This window comes from Polypterus senegalus, chromosome 13 (genome assembly GCF_016835505.1).
Source record: "Polypterus senegalus isolate Bchr_013 chromosome 13, ASM1683550v1, whole genome shotgun sequence".
Lineage (NCBI taxonomy): Eukaryota > Metazoa > Chordata > Cladistia > Polypteriformes > Polypteridae > Polypterus > Polypterus senegalus.
Window position 1 is genome coordinate 160,948,470 of NC_053166.1, and position 19,998 is coordinate 160,968,467.

The 19,998-nt window shown below is 45.8% G+C and overlaps 1 protein-coding gene across 1 annotated transcript in view; it reads right to left on the minus strand.

Annotated features, from left to right (window-relative positions):
* The window catches only part of nomo (nodal modulator), a 132,627-nt gene that overhangs the window by 95,761 nt on the left and 16,868 nt on the right, over positions 1-19,998 (minus strand). Inside the window, exon 2 of the mRNA XM_039776400.1 lies at positions 14,689-14,950. Within this exon, the coding sequence (XP_039632334.1) occupies positions 14,689-14,950 (262 nt within the window). The remainder of the gene's footprint in view (positions 1-14,688; positions 14,951-19,998) is intronic.

The window sequence follows — 19,998 nt, forward strand, 5'->3', positions numbered from 1 at the left end:
CCGGCAGGAGTTTTTTTCCATTGAGATCTGATGGGTTTTCAAAGTGGTCCTTTCATTTTTTTGAGTAGTTTACTTTAACCAATAACAACCTGCCCTCTCAAATTAATATCAAAATGACTGAAAGGAAAGAAAACTGAAAACAGAGAGGAACTTGTGACTCGGCTAAACGTTGGCCGCTCATCCAATGGAAAACAGATCCTCGTTTATTGTTGCTTGGGGAGGTCCGTCAACTTTTCTATGGCATGTGGATTGTGTCATTTTTGATATTATCATCAGGGCTGCTGTTCGATTAAAAATGCAATTAAAAATGTAATCAAAATGAACTCTGTATTAGTGGCCATCTATTTTATTTCCTTTCAAGCATATTAATCTCTCTCGATAGATTATATATATATATATATATATATATATATATATACTGTATACAGTGGTGTGAAAAATTATTTGCCCCTTCCTGATTTTTTTTCTCCCTAAATAATAAAAACCATCATTTAAAAACTGCATTTTGTGTTTACTTGTGTTATATTTGACTAATGGTTAAATGTGTTTGATGATCAGAAACATTTTGTGTGACAAACATGCAAAAGAATAAGAAATCAGGAAGGGGGCAAATAGTTTTTCACACCACTGTATTTATATACACACACACACACACACACACAGAGGAGGGCGACACAGCGGCACAGTGGGTAGTGCTGCTGCCACGCAGTTAGGAGACCAGGGTTCACTTCCCGGGTCCTCCCTGCGTGGAGTTTGCATGTTCTCCCCGTGTCTGCGTGGGTTTCCTCCCACAGTCCAAAGACAGGCAGGTTAGGTGACTTGGTGATCCTAAATTGTCCTTGGTGTGTGTGTGTGTGCTCTGCAGTGGGCTGGCACCCTGCCCGGGGTTTGTTTCTTGCCTTCTGGCCTGTGTTGGCTGGGATTGGCTCCAGCAGACCCCTGTGACCCTGTAGTTAGGATATAGTGGGTTGGACAATGGATGGATGGATATACAATGGAACCTCTGGTCTCGGAACACATACAAATTGGGTTACGATCAAAAAGTTCGGCAAACTTTTGCATCTGTTCACGACCACGCACTCGGGTGACGAACAGGCCAGTTTCCCATCCAGTTCATACAGTCTCTCCCTGTGCAGAGAGAGAGAGAGAGAGGGCGTGAGAGCGTGAGAGCGAGCGAGAGGGCTGGCCGCATAAGGCCGAGAAGGCAGTTAAAGAATGCACCGGGCTTGTTTTTAAATTACGGTCATGACCCGAGGTTCCACTTTATCTTTTTATTATAAAAAAAATAAATCTTGGGAGGGTGAAGAGGGAGATGAGACGTGACCTTCTTGGAAGAAACTTTGACGTCACGCGAGACAAAGCAGTGAGACAAAAGGACAGCTGCTGTACAGTCTTTGAAATGATCAACGCCCAGCGCGAAAAGCAGAACATGCAGCTCACCAGCAGCAGATGATCAGACCGCATCTCCTTAGCGTGCGTTCACCCGAACTTCACAACGTTAGCAGCGTCATACATCCCACAACAAAGAGCATTTAACCAGGCCTGGGGCCTGAAATAAAGGACAAAGAGTAGATGACAAAGTAGAACGTCGTGAAGAATTCAAAAACGTTGGTGCGGTACACATGCAGAGCAGGTTAGAGATAATGGACGAACGAAAATTCAAACGTCTCCAAAAAATGATAGTAAAGATCGCATTAGTGCAAACATACGGAAATTAATACTCGGTGAAATAACGGAACAGCGAAAAGAGATCGAATATATTGTTCGGATTTCAACTTTAAGTTGGAGATTTGTAGATCGTCTAATTCGTGTTGCTAGAGAAAATTAAAAGATTCCAAAAACGTTGTTGCGGTATGAAGTCCCGTGAGACGGAGACTTTTAACGTGAGATTCTATCAAGTCACGCCCTCCTGACAACTATTTTCAAACAAGGCCACGGTCATCTAACCTCAGTCCTGTGAATGCTTTTGGCAGACACACTTCCTGCGCTCTCAGCTCTTATTAATTTTATCAGGAGAATAATTTTATACATTCGAGATGACACGTCAACGACAAAGCGAAGAAGAAAGAGCTGGACAAACATTCGAGAAAGTTGTTTTATTTATTAGAGATATTCAGTCACAGGCAGGTATACGTGGTGTTCTCACGATCCAAAGTCCAAACACGGAATCAAAATTCAATGTGATCTTAAAGAAAAGTTAATTCCAAATATTTTTTTTACAAAAATTCTAAAGTAAACGTGAAAATAATGCATATGTAACAATTCCCATGAAAATCACAACCTCTTTAAATTGTACATCCGGTAAACCAGCGTTTCACAACCTTTAAGTCTCTGCAACCCGAGTTTTCATAACAGTTTTAATCGCGCCCCCCTAACGTTTTTTTGAAACCCTGATAAAATTTATTCCTATATTTTTTGCTGCCGATACACCGCTGCAGGTTTAAAATTTCCCTACGAATAGCGAAATTACACCGCATACAGCAACACTGCCCACCTCTTCTTATTTCTCGCGCGTTCACGGAAAGTTTCGATCTTTGCCGAATTTACTAGAGATGCACCTGGCTAGTATAAATGTGAACTTCGTCTCGTCGAGGCCAAATTTCAGCCTGGTTGTTTGACTTAAGTACTCGATGGTGTTTGTAGCAACTCGAATATATGTTGTAGAAACCAAACATTTTTAAGCTCACCATAATGGATACATTTTTAATTGGGCGCAAACGAGCATCGGACATTTGTGAAGCATCAACAAGCGCGGAGAAGAGCGTCACTCCAAAGGTTAAATGAAGAAAATATTCTGAAGAGTATTTAAATTTTAGATTCACGAGAACCGAATTAGCCGGTGAGGAGAGGCCCCTTTGTGTTATTTGATCAATAGATGTATTCCTCATATTTTCGATTCCTGTTTTCTTTATTTTCACATCTTTGTGCCCCCTTTTTTTATTACGCCCCACAGGTTGAGAACCGCCGCTGTAAACTAAACCCAGGGGTGGGTGAGCGACGCAAGCAGGGGGCGGAGCCTCCGAGTATATGTAAAATCCAACATATGTCTGTCTGTCTACTTGACGGATTTAGATCTGGTTATTTTCTCGAATTTACTTGAACATTCCGGTTGATTTTGCCACTTCTCTCATTGTGCCAAGTATCATAGTTCGGTTGCAGCACCAATTTATTTGCGTGAATCCAAGAGACACGCTGTGGGCTGAGGGGAGGGGGAGGCGGGATCTCAAGAGTAGGGAGGGGGAGGAGGGACCTCAAGGGTAGGGAAGGGGGCGGGGCCTGAGGACTTTTGAGGACCTGAGTGACAGGACCAGGCTTAGGGGATGCATATGTAACACCATAGATTTCATGAGGTCACTGGAAAGGGGTGTGTGGCGCTGTGACGATGTGGGTTCTGGCTCCATACTCCCATTGCTATTTGGGAACCCTTGAACCCAACACCGTCGATAATGTTACCGAGTGAGCTAGTCAGTGGGGGCAATAATTGAGCAAGGGGATGGTACAAAAAGTGCAGAAGTGCTTTTATTAAAATAAAATCAAAACAAAACAGTGTTCAAATAAATAAAGTGCAGTGATTTCCAAGTTCAAATAAATAATCCATTAAATGAAAACGTAGAGGTTAAAAACAATAAGAAAAAAAAACAATCCTTTAAAACCAGAGGTTAAAACGTTCCTTAGTAAGCAGTCTTTAAAAACAACGATGACAACAAGCCCAGTGCTTCTTCTGTGCTAGCGTTAGCGCCTCAGCTGCTTCTCCCATACGGGCCCTGCAACAGGTGAGACGCTCTCAATGCAGCTGCCCTCTTCTCACACACACACACACGAGACTGGAGACCTCCCGATCCCTGGCTTCGGTCTGGCACTCATCCCAGTCCCCGAGATTTACTTTCCACCCAATGGCCAGGACGCACACAATTGGGACTCCACCACTAAGTCTCCCGACTTCCGCTGCCTTTCCGGCCCTCCGCGGCTCATCGCCTTCACCTGGTTCACTCCCGCTACCTGGTCGCTCAGCGGGGCAACATCAACTCAAATGCCTGGGTGTCGGCCTAACACCCAGCTTCCACGCAGCTGCCCACGAGCGCTCGTTCGCTCGCTCACCACACGATCCTTGTCTCTCTCTCACCGCCTGCTTCCTCTCTCATTCCCTGTAACCTCCATCCTCTTTCCTTCTCTTTTCTTTCATTCATTTCTTTTTGATCTCCCTTCCCGACCGACTCGCGCTTCTTTTAAAGAGTGAGGGGCCATAGCAGCCTACTAGCCACGGGAACAAATCACGGATGTGGGCAGTCCCTCACCTGTGCACTCGGTGAGAAACGCCCATACCGCTGTTCATCCCGCGGCTTGCCATGGCCCAACGCCCCCTCGCTAAGCTGCCGCGAGAGCGGTGATTATTTATTTAAAATGGCCTTTGCCAAGCAAGCTGTGGACCCGCTATACCACAGGCGCTCCTGATATCTCTGCCAAAGGATGAAGGTCCAAGTCTTTAGAGTCCTGGGGCTCCCCGTTTGTGAGACATGGACGCTCTCCAGTAACCTGAGATGAAGACTGGACTCCTTCACGTGTGTCTCTTCAGAGGGTCCTTGGGTACCACTGGTGTGACTTTATGTTGCTCACAGAGTCCTGAATGAGGCACATGACCTGCACTGTGAGCGAGCATCAGTTACATCACGATCCCCTGAAGGTGACCCGACCTGAGTGACTGGACCAGGCCAAGGGGATGCCCATGTAACACAATGGGGGGGTCATGGGGTCATAAAGGGGTGTGTGGTGTTCCAGATATCTCTGCTAAAGGACAAAGGTCCAGGTGCTTCCTGTTTGTGAGACATGGAGACCATCTAGTGACCTAAGATGAAGACAGGACTCCTTCACGTGTGTCTCTTCAGAGGGTCCTTGGGTACCACTAGTGTGACTTTGTGTTGCTCACAGAGTCCTGAATGAGGCACATGACCTGCACTGTGAGGTAGCATCAGTTACAGCACGATCCCCTGAAGGTGACCCGACTCACTTTTGAGGACCTGAGTGACTGGACCAGGCCAAGGGGACACCCATGTAACACAATGGGGGGGTCATGAGGTCATAAAGGGGTGTGTGGTGTTCCAGATATCTCTGCTAAAGGACGAAGGTCCAGGTGCTTCCTGTTTGTGAGACATGGAGACCATCTAGTGACCTAAGATGAAGACAGGACTCCTTCACGTGTGTCTCTTCGGAGGGTCCTTGGGTGATCCTGGTTTTGCTCATGGAGTCCTGAATGAGGCACATGACGTGCATTGTGAGGGAGCATCAGTTACGGCACAATTCCCTGATGGTGATCCAGCTCAATGTTGAGGACCCAGGAGGCTGGACCAGGCCAAGGGGGGCACCCACGTAACACCTGGCTGCGGCAGAGAGGTGGGTGGGATGGGACCACATGTCTGCTTTGGGGGATTGCCAACTGGGATCCCAAGCTGTTTCGTTGTGTGGTGGGCGCTGTACCAGTGCCTGCTCCCCAACCTAATCTAACCTGTGCTAGAGAGGCTGAATGGCAGGTTCTCATCAAAACAGATCTCATTCCATTTGAAAACTTTTCACCTTCCATTTAGCAAATCTGTAGGGCCGACCCAGTAAGAAAAAAAATTTCCTCCGACCATTCGGTTTTCTCCACAGAAGCAGCGATATAAATCCAAACGTTCAAACTAACTGCATTCCTGCTTTGTTGAGGCAGGTCCTGCAGTCCGCGTGAAAAGGAAGATCTCAGCATTACATAAACACGTCAAACTGGGACACGGCCAGCTTCACAAGCACCGACCCGAGAGACCCCCTGAGCAAGTCCTTCAGCGGCCCCGGGGATGCCGTCGATGTGGAAAGGTAAATTGTGAGGTAACTTTTATAAAACAACACCCTGGAAACTGTGTGGAGGACCAAATGAAAATGTGGAACTCCGTTTAGATCATGAAACATCAACAAATCGATAATCGGTTTTTAAAACATTTCAGAGTGCCAGTCAGAGTTTCTGTGCACTGGTGACCATATGGCAGATATTTCTTTACAAACGACTGAGGCAAGAGTAAGAAAGACGATGGAACTAATTAAATAATAAACTTCACACGTCATCGAGAGTCACAGGTTAGGCTTAGGGTTAGGAAGGAGGCCCAAAGTTTAATAAGGATTTGCATTTTATTCTTCTGTTCGGTCCCACAGATTCCATTCAAATGAAATTCTTTTTACTTGCAAGACATGTTGTCTCCCGTCTACAAAGTATTTTAACGCCTGTCAGGATAGTAATGATTGAAGGAAAGAAAAGAAAAACGGGTTGTAATGTCTTGTCTTTTCTAAACGGCATGTCGTTTCTTGTTGTAAAACTCGATTCTCAAAGAGCTCGAGGACAGGGACGGGCGGACTGGAGACGGACAGAGACAAAGCCGGCCAACGGCCTGGGAGGCCCGGCCTGACACGGGACACACTATTGTGCTGTCATTTATGGATAAAGACACTTTTTAAGCAGCTCTTCTTTCCATGCAAATACAATTGTGCTGGAAATGACAATGTATCTGATTTCACGGGCCTGTGTATTGTTTGCTCAAGACGTGCTTCACATGCGAGGCCGTATTACGTTACAGAAACAATGCGGAGCCGTAAAACGAGGCGCAGTCTGCCCGAGCTGTTTGACTCAATGCATATATCTGAAGTCAAATACAAAAGTGACAATGTAATACAATGGTTTGCTTTTTGAAGTCGCTTTGACTTTACTACACCCTCACATTGTACAGTATGCTGGGATGGGCGCAAACCCCTCGTGGCCCACCCCGGCCTAAGAAGATGAGATGGTGTGGAAAATCATTTACTGTTAATGTATCACATCACTTCAACAGAAAACTATTCAATTGATTTACTAATATTAAATATCATTTGTTATATAATTTTATACACATTACATCGTTTGAGTAAAATCTATTTCTTCTTCTTCTTTTGGCTGCCCATTAGGGGTGACGCCACAGCAGATCATCCTGTTCCATCTCTTCCTGTCCTCGTCATCTCGCTCTGTCACACTCATCACCTCAGCACATCCATAAACCTCCTCTTAGGCTTTCCTCTTCTCCCCTTACCTATCAGCTCTATCCTTAGCACCCTTCTCCCAGTATACCCAGCATCTCTCCACTGCACAGGTCCAAACCAACGCCATCTCGCCTCTCTGACCAACTTGAGCTGACCCTCTAATGTCCTCGTTCCTAATCCTGTCCATCCTCATCACGCCCAATGCAAATCTTCACATCTTTAACTCTGCCACCTCCAGCTCTGTCTCCTGTGCCACCGTCTCCAGCCCATATGACACAGCTGGTCTCACTGCCGTCCTGTAGACCTTCCCTTTTCTGACTCAATGCATAAATATGTAAAATGTAATACAATGGTTTTCTTTTTGAAGTCACTTTGTGTAGAGGAAGCTCAATGAGGAATAGCATTTCACACTTTGACTTTAACACACCCTCACATTGTACAGTATGCTGGGATGGGCGCAAACCCCTCGTGGCCCACCTCAGCCTTAGATGATGAGATGGTATGCTAAATCATTTAGATAGATAGATAGATAGATAGATAGATAGATAGATAGATAGATAGATAGATAGATAGATAGATAGATACTTTATTAATCCCAAGGGGAAATTTACTGTTAATGTATCGTATCACTTCAACATAAAACTACTTCATTGATTTACTAATATTAAATAACATTTGTTATATAATTTTATACACATTACATCGTTTGAGTAAAATCTATTTCTTCTTCTTCTTCTTTTGTCTGCCCATTAGGGGTCACACCACAGCAGATCATCCTGTTCCATCTCTTCCTGTCCTCGTCATCTCGCTCTGTCACACTCATCACCTCAGCACATCCATAAACCTCCTCTTAGGCCTTCCTCTTCTCCCCTTACCTATCAGCTCTATCCTTAGCACCCTTCTCCCAGTATACCCAGCATCTCTCATCTGCCATCTCGCCTCTCTGACGTCCTGATTTCTAATCCTGTCCATCCTCGTCACCCCCAATGTAAATCTTAACATCTTTAACTCTGCCACCACCTCCAGCCCATATGGTCTCACTACCGTCCTCTAGATTTTTCCTTTTCTGACTCTATGCATAAATACAAAAGTGACAATGTAATCCATCCATCCATTATCCAACCTGCTATATCCTAACTACAGGGTCACGGGGGTCTGCAATGGTTTGCTTTTTGAAGTCACTTTGGGTAAAGGACGGCTAAATGAGGACTAGAATTCCCCACTTTGTGAGCCTTCACACACCCTTACATTGTATGCTTGGGCACAAACCCACGCGGCCCACCTTGGCCTTAAAAAATGGGATGGTGTGGGAAATCATTTAATGTTAATGTATCACATGTCTTCAATATGAAATGTCAGCAATGAGTTATAGGGAAAGATTTCATCAAAACATAAAGGTGATGGAAAACGGATATCGGGGAAAATTCACGCCGAGCATGATGGGTAATGATGGTTGGTTCTTGCAGAGAGAGACGGATGTGCAGTTCAAGCGCAAAAGCGAGGGCCTCCAACATTTCTGGGCACGCGGACCTCACTTTTATCCATCCATTATCCTACCCGCTATATCCTAACTACAGGGTCACGGGGGTCTGCTGGAGCCAATCCCAGCCAGCAGGAAACAAACCCCACAGGGGACATGGGACAATTTAGGATGGCCAATGCACCTCACCTGCATGTCTTTGGACTGTGGGAGGAAACCCACGCAGACACGGGGAGAACATGCAAACTCCACGCAGGGAGGACCTGGGAAGTGAACCCGGGCCTACCCACTGCGCCAACGTGCCGCCCCCTCACTTATATATTGAGGTAAATTGACCTAAATATACTTTAACGTATCTCTGGTATCGTCTTCTGGTTTGTTTTCAGAATAAACACATCAAAACAATTTTGGTGGGACAGAGTCCAAACTCCAGATATCGTGTTGATATATTATATTGATATTCAAAAGGGTCAAAATGGCAATGATGTGCATCTCAAAAACCTGACGTGCCAGCTTATCATATGTGAAATCAGTGCAAAAAACTTCATGAAGAGCTGCTCTGAAGTTCCCAGTAGCAAACAAAAAGCATTTTTCTGTAGCCCAGTGTTATCAGAGTGAATCAGTGTTGTTGTTGTTTATTCTTGTTTTCTAGCTGAGGTTGAATTTCAGGAAGACAAAAAGGTTTTGTTTCAAAAGTGTGGGCGTGAAATTCAATGGGAGATAACGTCATCCGATCTGGAAAATCTTTCCAACACAGCGACAAAAATGGCAGACTCTACACGTCGGGCCCCCACTCCCGAACGGGGTTCTTGTCATGGCTTCCTTCGTCTGTTGTGCCGCGTAAGCCGCCATTAAAGAAAGCCAAGTTATTTCTCCTATGTGGTTTCTTACCGCCGTATCACTGAGGGAGGGGTGTCGCCTTTTAATATCGTATCTACAGTATATAGTTTCAGGTTATGGAAGACGCCGCAGGTACAAAAAGAACTTATTGCAACAAGGGAGCTAGCGCCCCCTGCTGGATACACAGTCCTCCTAGCAAAGAGGGTCTACCCAGAACGTAATGGTGAGCTTTATCGACGTTTACAGGGTTTATTTCGCCTTCCGCCCCTGAATGTTGACTTTACCCGACATCCGCCCTCAAAGCGTTAAAAAGACAAGAAAACTGAAAGTCTACAGATAAGGTGCCAGCCTGGGTGGTGTTGTCAGAGTTGAGTTTGCACCCTGGTCCAATGTGCACCTAGCATGTGTCTGAGTCTCATACCTTTCTCAGCTGACGCTGTTATTTTATTATTCACTATAGCCAAGTTTCCATCCAGTTTTTTGCGACGTTTTGTTATCGACAAACAGAATATCCCTAAAAAAAAACGTGCGAAATTTGCTGTCTCCAGCCTGTTTCCATCCAACTGGCTTTTTATCGATAAAATGGTGTGCGTGATGACGTCATCCCCCCCAAAACAAACTGTCGCATAAGTTTTGTTGTATCGCGAAAAAAAATCTGCCCTTGAGCCGTTTCCATCCATAATTTTGTGTATGTCGCATACTGAACGAGAAATCACCAGACTAGCATGACGGAAGGAGCGGAGTAATGGTCTTGGAGTTGGTGGGCGTGGCTCTGTGAGTTGTCGTCGTATCCAATGGTCTTGGAGTTGGTGGGCGTGGCTCCTTCCTGCGTGCGCCATAGGTGTCTCACTTGTCGGTGGCTTAGTGAATCCACGCCCCTTCTGGCGTGCTTTCCATGGTCGTCTTGCCTTAGTGAATTGTATATATAGATGACATCCTCAGAGACACCCCCAGACTACAGTTGATGTGGAGGGAGTTCAGGAGACCCAGCCTATCCGCTACTGCATTGGCTCATCACGAGAAATAACGAGTCTCTGCATCAGACCATGCGAACTGCTCCGCCATTCTCGTTTTGATGGCACGTGATGAAAATGTATGACGTGACACATTTATTTGCGTTAAAGCCCTTTTTTTTCCCGACAAAAAGTGCTACCAATGTAGTTTTTGCGACATCTGAAGTATCGATATGGAATTTATGCGCTAAAGTTAAATGGAAAAATGTACAACATTTTATCGATAATTAGCATTTCCATCAGCTAAAATTTGAAGCACTAAATATTTTTTCGCAAAAACTCCTTGGATGGAAACCTGGATAATGATAAATGTATTTCTTGTTATTTTATGTAACCCCTTAAGAGAAAATGTCATATTTATGGCATCACCATTCTTCTATATTACTAAGATTCCTGTTTTTTTGTACCCAGCAGGAACATATAAAAAATTAGGCCATCGTTCTTCACTTTTTGGGAGACAAGATGTACGTGGAGAAGCTCACACATCTCTCCACTATAAAAAAAAAAATCCTGGAGAGAAACATTAAGGCGTCGAGACGTGATGTTCACACTTAAAAAAAATCGTGAGATGAAACAGATTGGCCAATGAGAGTCTCGTGGGGACCTTAAACTTGAGACTTTGTGCCAAGAGATTGAGCGAGGACCGTCTCGCGATGACGTAGAACATGAGATTCTTGCAAGACACGTCCTACTTACAAATAAATAAGAGCACAGGCAGCAACACACTCAGTCGTGTAAAGGAGGCTTTGAGCACACGCAGATCCAGGGCTCTCAGCGCATATAAAGCATACAAGGACAATACGTTATAAATGAAACGTAGACGACTAAGCGAAGAAGAAAGTAGCACGGAGAAAAGAGGCTCAAAACCACTGGAGAGACAAAAAAGAAAAAGAATAATCAAAGTGTAAATTTAGAAAATAAGGAAAGTAATTATCAGTCCGGAAGAAGTGGAATTGAAAAAAAAAAAGGACATCCAATCGGGCTCAGAATTAAAAGACAAAAAGAGTAAAAGACAAAGTAGAACTTCATAAAGACGTTCACAAACGTTGGCGCTATACACATGCAGAGCAGGTTAGAGATTATGAAAGAGGTGGAATTCAAAAGGCTCAAAAAAAAAAAACCTTGGCGTGATACACATGTGGAGAAAGTTAAAGGATATGAAAGTAGGAAAATTAGAAAATATAAAAAAAAAAAGAAAGTAAAGATCACAGGATCGCAAACAAACAGAAATTATTACAAGAATAAGGGAAAATAATCACCACGGACCAGGTGTGATTAAAAAAAGGAGGATAAAGCCAGGTCAGAAATAAAAGAGAAAGAGTAGAAAACAAAGTAAAACGTCATAAAGAGGTTAAAAAAACGAGGGGCCAAACACATGCAGAGCAGGTTAGAGAAAATGAAAACTGGAATTCAAAAGACTCAAAAAAAAAAAACGTAGGCACGAAACACACGCGGAGCGAGATACAGAATAGGAAAGCAGCAAAAAACGACAGGGTCAAGAAAAAAGAAAGTAAAGATGGCATTAGTGCAAAGAAAGAGAAATTATTACTCAGAGAAATAAAGAAAAGGCGAATAGAGATTGAATGTATGGACACGGGCGATATATCAGAAGTGTGGAAATATTGTACGGCATTGAAGTTTAAGTCAAGAGAATTTCAAAAACGGAGTTTACCTCACCTGCATTTATTGGTTACTGTGACAGATGGCCGGGGCCCATGCCTGGCCGGGACGCCCCTTCACCACATCTGCCAGTGGGACATGGGTGGGAAGCCCAGTATCTTCCCCTGGACGCTAGATGGCAGCACCCCTGGGTTGCTGCAGTGCCTCAGACTCCCCATTCACGGGCGATTGGGGTTCTGTGCAGCTCTGTGGGGTCCCGCAGGCGCCGCCAGGGGGTGCTGCAACAGGAGCGGCTGGCCCCCTTTGGGCACTGGGTTCGCCACACCTGGAAGTGCAGCCGGATGTCGGAAGTCAACCACCTGGAGCCTGATAAAAGGGAGCCAGCGACCACCGCTCGGCAGCCAGAGTTGGACTAAGCTTGTGGAGGAGAGGATGGTGCTGTTGTGGTTTATTTGCGCTTGGGACTGTGTTGTGGCTGGAGGGATTACGGGGAAGACGTGCCCTCCAGCTGAAGAAAAATAAAAGTGTTTTCATTTTATACGTGCCTCCCGTGTCAAGTCTGTGCCGGGTCGGGTGCAATATAGCGCCTTTGTTACAGTTACTTTGCAAAAAAAAAGGATTAACTGCTGATGATGAAGATCGTTTTGTCTGTGCTGAAATTCCAAAGTCATTAAACACGTCTCTCACGGACCTCATTTAAAAGATTCAGCACATTGGGACTGGAAAGATTCAAAAATATTGTTTGTACAGTTCTGAAATAAAAGTGAAAATAATGAAATAGCAACAATTCAAAGACAAAAAAAAATCTTACAAGTGTGTATCCGGAAAACCAAACACAGGAGCAGGGGGCAAAGCCCCCTAGTCTAAAACAACAATAAGAATGAAAATCTCTCCATTATTAAAAAAAAAAAATCCTGGAAAGGAAAAGCAGGGCGACGAGACGTGATCTTCTCGGAAGACACTTAAAAGACCCGTGAGGCGCAAACAACATCAGATAACACTCAAGTCGTGTAAAGACACGTAGCACCCGCAGATCGTGTGCTCTCAGCACATATAAAGCGTACAAGGACAATACGTTCTGGTGAAACGTCAACGACTAAGCAGAGAAGAAAGAGCAGCATGGATTCAAAAAAAGCGCTGGAGAGGGAAAAAAAGGCAGATAAGAGATTATGAAAGCAATGGAATTGGAGATGCTCAAACTTGGTATGTTGAAATCTATCTTTGGGCAGTTATTGACGCGAACACCACACATACAGATAGTATCAAATTATATAGAAGGATGTAACAATTCCCATGAAAATCACAATCTCTTTAAATTGTATATCCGGTAAACCAAACCCGGGGGTTGGCGAGCAAAGCGAGCAGGGGGCGCGAGCCCCCTAGTAATACAAAAATTGAAAAAGTCACGTACATCCTAGGGCGGCACGGTGGCGCAGTGGTAGCGCTGCTGCCTCGCAGTTAGGAGACCCGAGTTCGCTTCCCGGGTCCTCCCTGCGTGGAGTTTGCATGTTCTCCCTGTGTCTGTGTGGGTTTCCTCCCACAATCCAAAGACATGCAGGTTAGGTGGATTGGCGATTCTAAATTGGCCCTAGTGTGTGCTTGGTGTGTGGGTGTGTTTGTGTGTGTCCTGCGGTGGGTTGGCACCCTGCCCAGGATTGGTTCCTGCCTTGTGCCCTGTGTTGGCTGGGATTGGCTCCAGCAGACCCCCGTGACCCTGTATTCAGATTCAGCGGGTTAGAAAATGGATGGATGGACGTACATCCTAAACAAACAGGACGATCAATCAAATTGTGGTCATCTGAGGTATCAACATCTGGAAGTTCCGATAGCAGCAGGGTGTAACCAATCATGTTAAAAGTTTCCCGATTATGTAATGAGTTCCTCTGCAGTGGGCTGGCACCCTGCCCGGGGTTGGTTTCCTACCTTGCACCTTGTGTTGGCTGGGATTGTCTTCAGCAGACCCCTCGTGACCCTGTAGTTAGGATATAGCGGGTTGGATAATGGATGGATGGATAGATGGATGTAATGAATTCCTTTTTTTGAGTACTGACCTCATCAATGGATTGTATGAATAGAGCGCAGAGAACACTTTGTTTCTTTGTAACATGTGGCTAACGTGTAATGCACTTGTCACCTCTTCGGAGATTCATAGGGCGGTCCAGATCTAATTATGCAATTTTCATTACACTCTAACTGATTAAGTTTATTACATAGAAAATCACCTGAAGAATCCCGGACCATCGAGAAGTGTGCGAAGTGACGACATGAAGAATCGTCTTCGCACCGAACTGGAATCGTCCCCACATAAATCAAAGTCATCCAGACGATCTGGATCTGCATAATTAGATCTGGACCACCCTGTAGATAAAGAATAACGATTGACGCTTTCTTCTGCCTCTGTTTTGTTGCTTAAATCGGGGTGCTACAGTGGGGGGGGTGGGGCGGGGGGTGTCTGGATTTATCATTTTCTTCTTCTACCCCCTATGAAGAATTTGTGTTCATTATATGCGGACCTCTTCCACGTAGACAATCGATTCCCAAACCCAGACATGCAATCCCCCCCCATCATCTTATGAAACTGGAAGACCGAACGTGTTATGCCTCCGCTCGCTGAAAGCTCTGCCTGCAACGTGTTGCCACAGACCGACCTCAATTCCTAATGGCCACTTGATGGCGCCGGGGTGACACAGAAGACACACTCACCACACTCGCCGTTTGTCTGACATGCTTATGGGTAACTCCTTGACTGGCCTCTGTGGGGAAACGGTCTTCAGCAGGTCGTCGGTGTCGGGGCCTGCCCATCTGCCACTCGAGGACGAGCCCATTCGCTGACGTGAGACGCTCCGCTTCCGTCTACTACTTCCTGTTGAGGGTCGCCTGCGGTACCGAAGAGACTGGTAACTGGGCAGCTGGTCCAGGACTGGGTTACTGAGAAGTGGTGGGCCGCGGCCCCACTGAAACACATCTGAGAAAAAAAAAAAGAGAGAGATTGGGGAAGGTCAGTAGGCGACAGACATGACTGCCTGCACAGCACACACCATGTGAATGAGCGGCCATTCTGTTTTTACAGTCAACTGCATCCCAGCCAAGATCAAAGTACATTAAACATCAGGAACAGCACCCGCCACAGATGGCAGGGCTGGTCTATCAGGCATGCAGGACAGACGATCGGGCTGAAGGAGGAGAAAAATGGTGCTTCAGTTGATCACTCGCGTGGAAAAACCATGAGAGGCACATCCACGTAAACCTCTGATTTAATAGAGTCGGGTCAGGTCAGGTCAGGTTGGGGTGGGCACATGCTCTGGTACAGTGTGTTGCCGTACCCACCGCACGACAAAACAGCTCGGAATCCCGGTTGGCAACCCTCCTGGCAGACACACGATCCACTCCCAACATCCAGAAATGACACAGTCAGGTGTTACGTGGGCATCCCCTTGGCCTGGTCCAGCCACTCTGGTCGTCAGCAATGACGGTCCCATGGGCCGAATCACCCTCGGGGAATTGCACCACATGGCCACAGTGCCATAACTGACGCTCCCTAACAGTGCAGGTCATGTGCCTCATTTGGGACTCTGTGAGCAACACAAGGTCACACCAGTGGTACTCAAGGACCCTTCAAAGAGACACACATGAAGGAGTCCAGTCCTCATCTCAGGTCACTGGATGGCGTCAATGACTCGCAAGCAGGAAGCACCAGGTCTCTAAAGACTTGGACCTTCATCCTTTTGCTCACACTCCCCTTTCCAGCAACCTCATGACCCCCCCTTGGTGTTACGCGGGTGTCCCCTTGGCCTGATCCAGCCACTCGGGTCATCTATAGTGAGTCGGGTCACCCTCAGGTAATCGCGTCACATGGCCATAGTGCTGTAACTGACGCTCCCTCTCAATGCAGGTCATGTGCCTCACTCGGGACTCTGCATAGCGTCCATGACTCAAAAAAGGAAGCACCAGGACTCTGAAGACTCGGACCTTTGTCCTTTTGTGCCACACAGCCTTTTCCTGTGACCTCATGACTCCTACATGTTCTCCCAATCCGTCTACTGACTTCATAGGAAGAGTCACCAGAGTCACAAAAATGGTAAGTAAACCCCTCGACGAGGCTGACACCCTGCTGATGGCCGTGCCCAAGAGGTCATTAAAGGCCTGGCTCTTGGTTTTTATCAGGACCCTCACAAGCCCAGACACTCAGACTCCTCACTCAGTCTCTCGAGACCCCCGATCAGAACCTCCATTGACTCCACTGGAGATCACAGCATCGTCAAGATCAGTGAATCTCTCTTCACCAACAGATGCCCCAAAGCTGCTGGACTCCATGACCCCACCCAACACCCAGCCCTTGTGATCATTGACCAGAGTAGGAGCAGAACACCCCCTGATGGACCCCAGAATCGACTGGGAAAAACACTCTGCACAGCACTCCCAGTCCCAGTGTACAGGCCTGCCATGATATCCAGCAGCCTGCAAAGTCTCAGATGTCCAACTGGGCGGCTCGATCAACCGAGTCGAACGCTTTACGAAAATCGACAAAGGCTGCAAAGAAACTCGAGAGACCCATTTTCGAATTATTTTTGCTTTGTGCCCTCCACCACCCTAACCTCTCGTCGATGGGAGAGGAGTGAAAGCTTTACAGTCGTCAAAAATTTTCGATGTCCAGTGTTCGACAGATCTCAACGTTTTAGGGTCCCCTGATACCCAAAACACTGGTATCTCGATGATTTGTGTGTGCGTGTGTCTGAGTGTCACAGTTTCTCGATGGACGCTCGAGTGCTAAAGCGGCTAGACGGAAAAAAATACCAAACTCGAAGCTTCAGCCTGTTATGAGATGATGAGGTGCGGATCAGTCTTTGAGCCCAAATTGTGCCAGAGAAAGAGGCCCTCTAGAGCAGGGTATCAAAACCTGAGGTCTGTGGACCCCTGGATGGGTTTCAGAGGGTCCATGAGGGTCAGATAAAAATGAACATTTATACAGTGAACCCTCGTTTATCACGGTGAATCCGTTCCAGACTCTACCGTGATAAATGAATTTTCGCAAAGTAGGATTCTTTATTTATAAATCGAATATTTTCGCAGTAAGAGTATAGAAAACCTGTTTACGACCTTCTAAATACGTTTTTTAACATTATTAGAGCCCTCTAGACATGAAATAACACCCTTTAGTCACCATTACACTCGTATTACTCAATATATTAGACAAAATAAGAGAAAATAAGACATATTAGACGTTACAAATATCATATTACTAGGCGCACTCGCCTTTTAAGGCAACCGACTTTTATCCTCAATTTTTGTGCGCTCCATGTGTACATCAGGTATGTAAGTGTAGGGAATGAGAACATCGAAGTGTCCATTCATAACATCTCCCGAAAACCTACGTTTTTTATCCCCTCAAGTGCCTGTCCAAAGTCGTACAATGTCAGCCCGAATCTGTACCGCTAAAGACGGAGTTTCATGCACTAAATAAGCTATAGATGAGAATAAGCAAGCACCATCTCCCCTGATATTTACTACGCGGTGAGGCATTTGTACTCCATCAACATTAATTATTTCCAGAGACATCATTTTTTCTATTTTTCCAGCGCATCGCGCACAAAAGCAAGGGACCGATGACAGCACCAGAACTCTGCTCACATCGCGTCGCTTCGTACCTCAAGCTGCAAGTAGTAAGTCTGTAATAAGCGGAATAGCGCTACGCTTTGCACTCACGGGACGGAAGGACAATCCCGAACGCTTTTACATAGTAGATCATTGTACTGTACATTTAATTGCACACAACCACTAACCTATGAAGGCACGACCTCAGTAGGAGAGTCTTCAGAGGTGGTGCAGTATCTTCAGCAGGTGCGTCGTTGTCTTCAGTGCGCGGCTGAAGAACATCTTGATAGGCAGTTGCTGGCGCCGTCTTTTCATATGCGTGAGGAGGCTTTTGTAGGGTATTGCCATCTTATCCAAGAGTTTCGCCTTCTCCTGGATAGTAAGCATCTTCCTCCGGCGCTTAGTTTTATTGTCAGAAGGCTTAGAAAAAGCAGCACGTTTAGGAGCCATCGTAGGGCTTAGATAAAAATTCTCAGAAAGCGCATGCGTAGTGACGTAAGCGTGTATGAGAAAAAAATCGCGATAGAGTGAAGCCGCGAAAGTCGAAGCGTGATATAGAGAGGGATCACCGTATTTACTATCCAGCCCGGTACTGTTGATTCAGAGTAGATCTAGTAGTAGTAGTAGTAATGGCAGTAGAAAATGTAGTAGTAGATCTGTTTTAATTTGCACAAGAGGATTATATTTCATAATCATGGGTGGCCATTACTTTTTGTTCTTTTGTGAATGTCTCTCTATTATAATAAAAAAATCCTGGGATGAGACGAGACGTGATTTTCTGAGAAAGACGCTTTCACGTCTCGCGAGACGAGCCTTTGTGCCATGAGATTCAACCACACCCGGGGCCGGAAATAAAAGACAAGGAGTAGATGACAAAGTAGAACATCGTAAAGAATTCAAAAACGTTGGCGCGATACACACGCCGAGCAGGTTAGAGATAATGGAAGTACGAAAATTCAAAAAAAAAAAAAAAAAATGATAGTAAAGATCGCATTAGCGCAAACAGACGGAAATTATTACTCTGTGAAATAACGGAACAGCAAAAAGAGATCGAATATATTGTTCGGATTTCAACTTCAAGTCATCGAATTCTTGGTGCCATCAGGGAAAAGTAGTGTTTCTTCCCAATGAAGAGACGTATCCGCGAGAATTAAAAGATTTGTTGTTTGGCGAAAGTGAAATCCACATACGCGAGCGGCAGAGACGTGAAGTGTAGGCCGGGGTGGTTGGTTGGCGAGCAAAGCCCCCTAGTTTACTCTAAAGTTTAATAATATTTTGTGCATGTCACACATGTATGAGACAATCAAATCTCGATATATAAAGTACATGATATTCATTGCAGGCAAAGTTGTGTTTACGTGAATAATTCTGGGGAAAGGGGGGGTCCATTGCTGTCATCAGATTCTTAAAGGGGTCCGTGACTCAGAAAAGGTTAAGAATCAGGCCCTCAAATACCGGAATTCGGCAGTGAATTATGAATCCGTCTCGTCAAAGGCCAGCGTGATGACCTGTTTTATGATCAGAAAGGTCAGCACCAGAGCGGTGAATAACGACTCAAATGTTACAAAAGAGTTGGGGCAAAGCCCACTGACGCAGTCGAAGCGAAAGGTGCACCGGACATTCTCACCTTGAAAGAAGGCTCTAGGAGTCAAAGGACAGGCAAACAGAGTCATCAGCTTTTAACGCAATAAACAATAAGGTGCCGAACGAGCCAAAACTTACAGTACGTACTGTGATAGAAGACCGGCAGCTCAATCCGGCCAGGACGTCCCAGAATGGGAAGGGTGGAGAAGGGCAGCCTTTCCAGGACACTGCCTCCCCCAGGATGCTAGGTGGCAGCACCCCTGGACAGTAACTGTACCCCGGATTCCCTCAGGGCATCGTGGGACATGGAAGTCCATTTTCTTAGCCCTGTTGGGTGCCGCCAGGGGGAGCTCATAAAGGACCTGGTGATTTCTACATTTCCTACAAACTGTAAGTGCTTCAGAGTCATCAGGACGGAAACACACAGTACGTCCGGGATGCATGAGGAATGATGATGTGGCGTTTGATCCGGAAGAAGAGGAGAAGCACTTCCGGGTCAAGGGATAAAAAAGGACTGTTTGAGACCCAGCAAGTGGAGCCGGAGTTGGGAGGGTGTGTGACGGAGCTGCTGGGAGTGGAGAATTGGATTATTGTATAATTATTGATTATTGGATGGTTGTTAATTGCGGCGAGTGTGGTGCTTTGTGCAATTTATTGAAGAAAAATATTAAAAATTATACTTGGTGCTGAGGGCGGCACAGTGGCGCAGTGAGTAGCGCTGCTGCCTTGCAGTTAGGAGACCCATCTGGGTTTGCTTCCCGGGTCCTCCCTGCGTGGAGTTTGCTTGTTCTCCCCGTGTCTGCGTGGGTTTCCTCCCACAGACATGCAGGTTAGGTG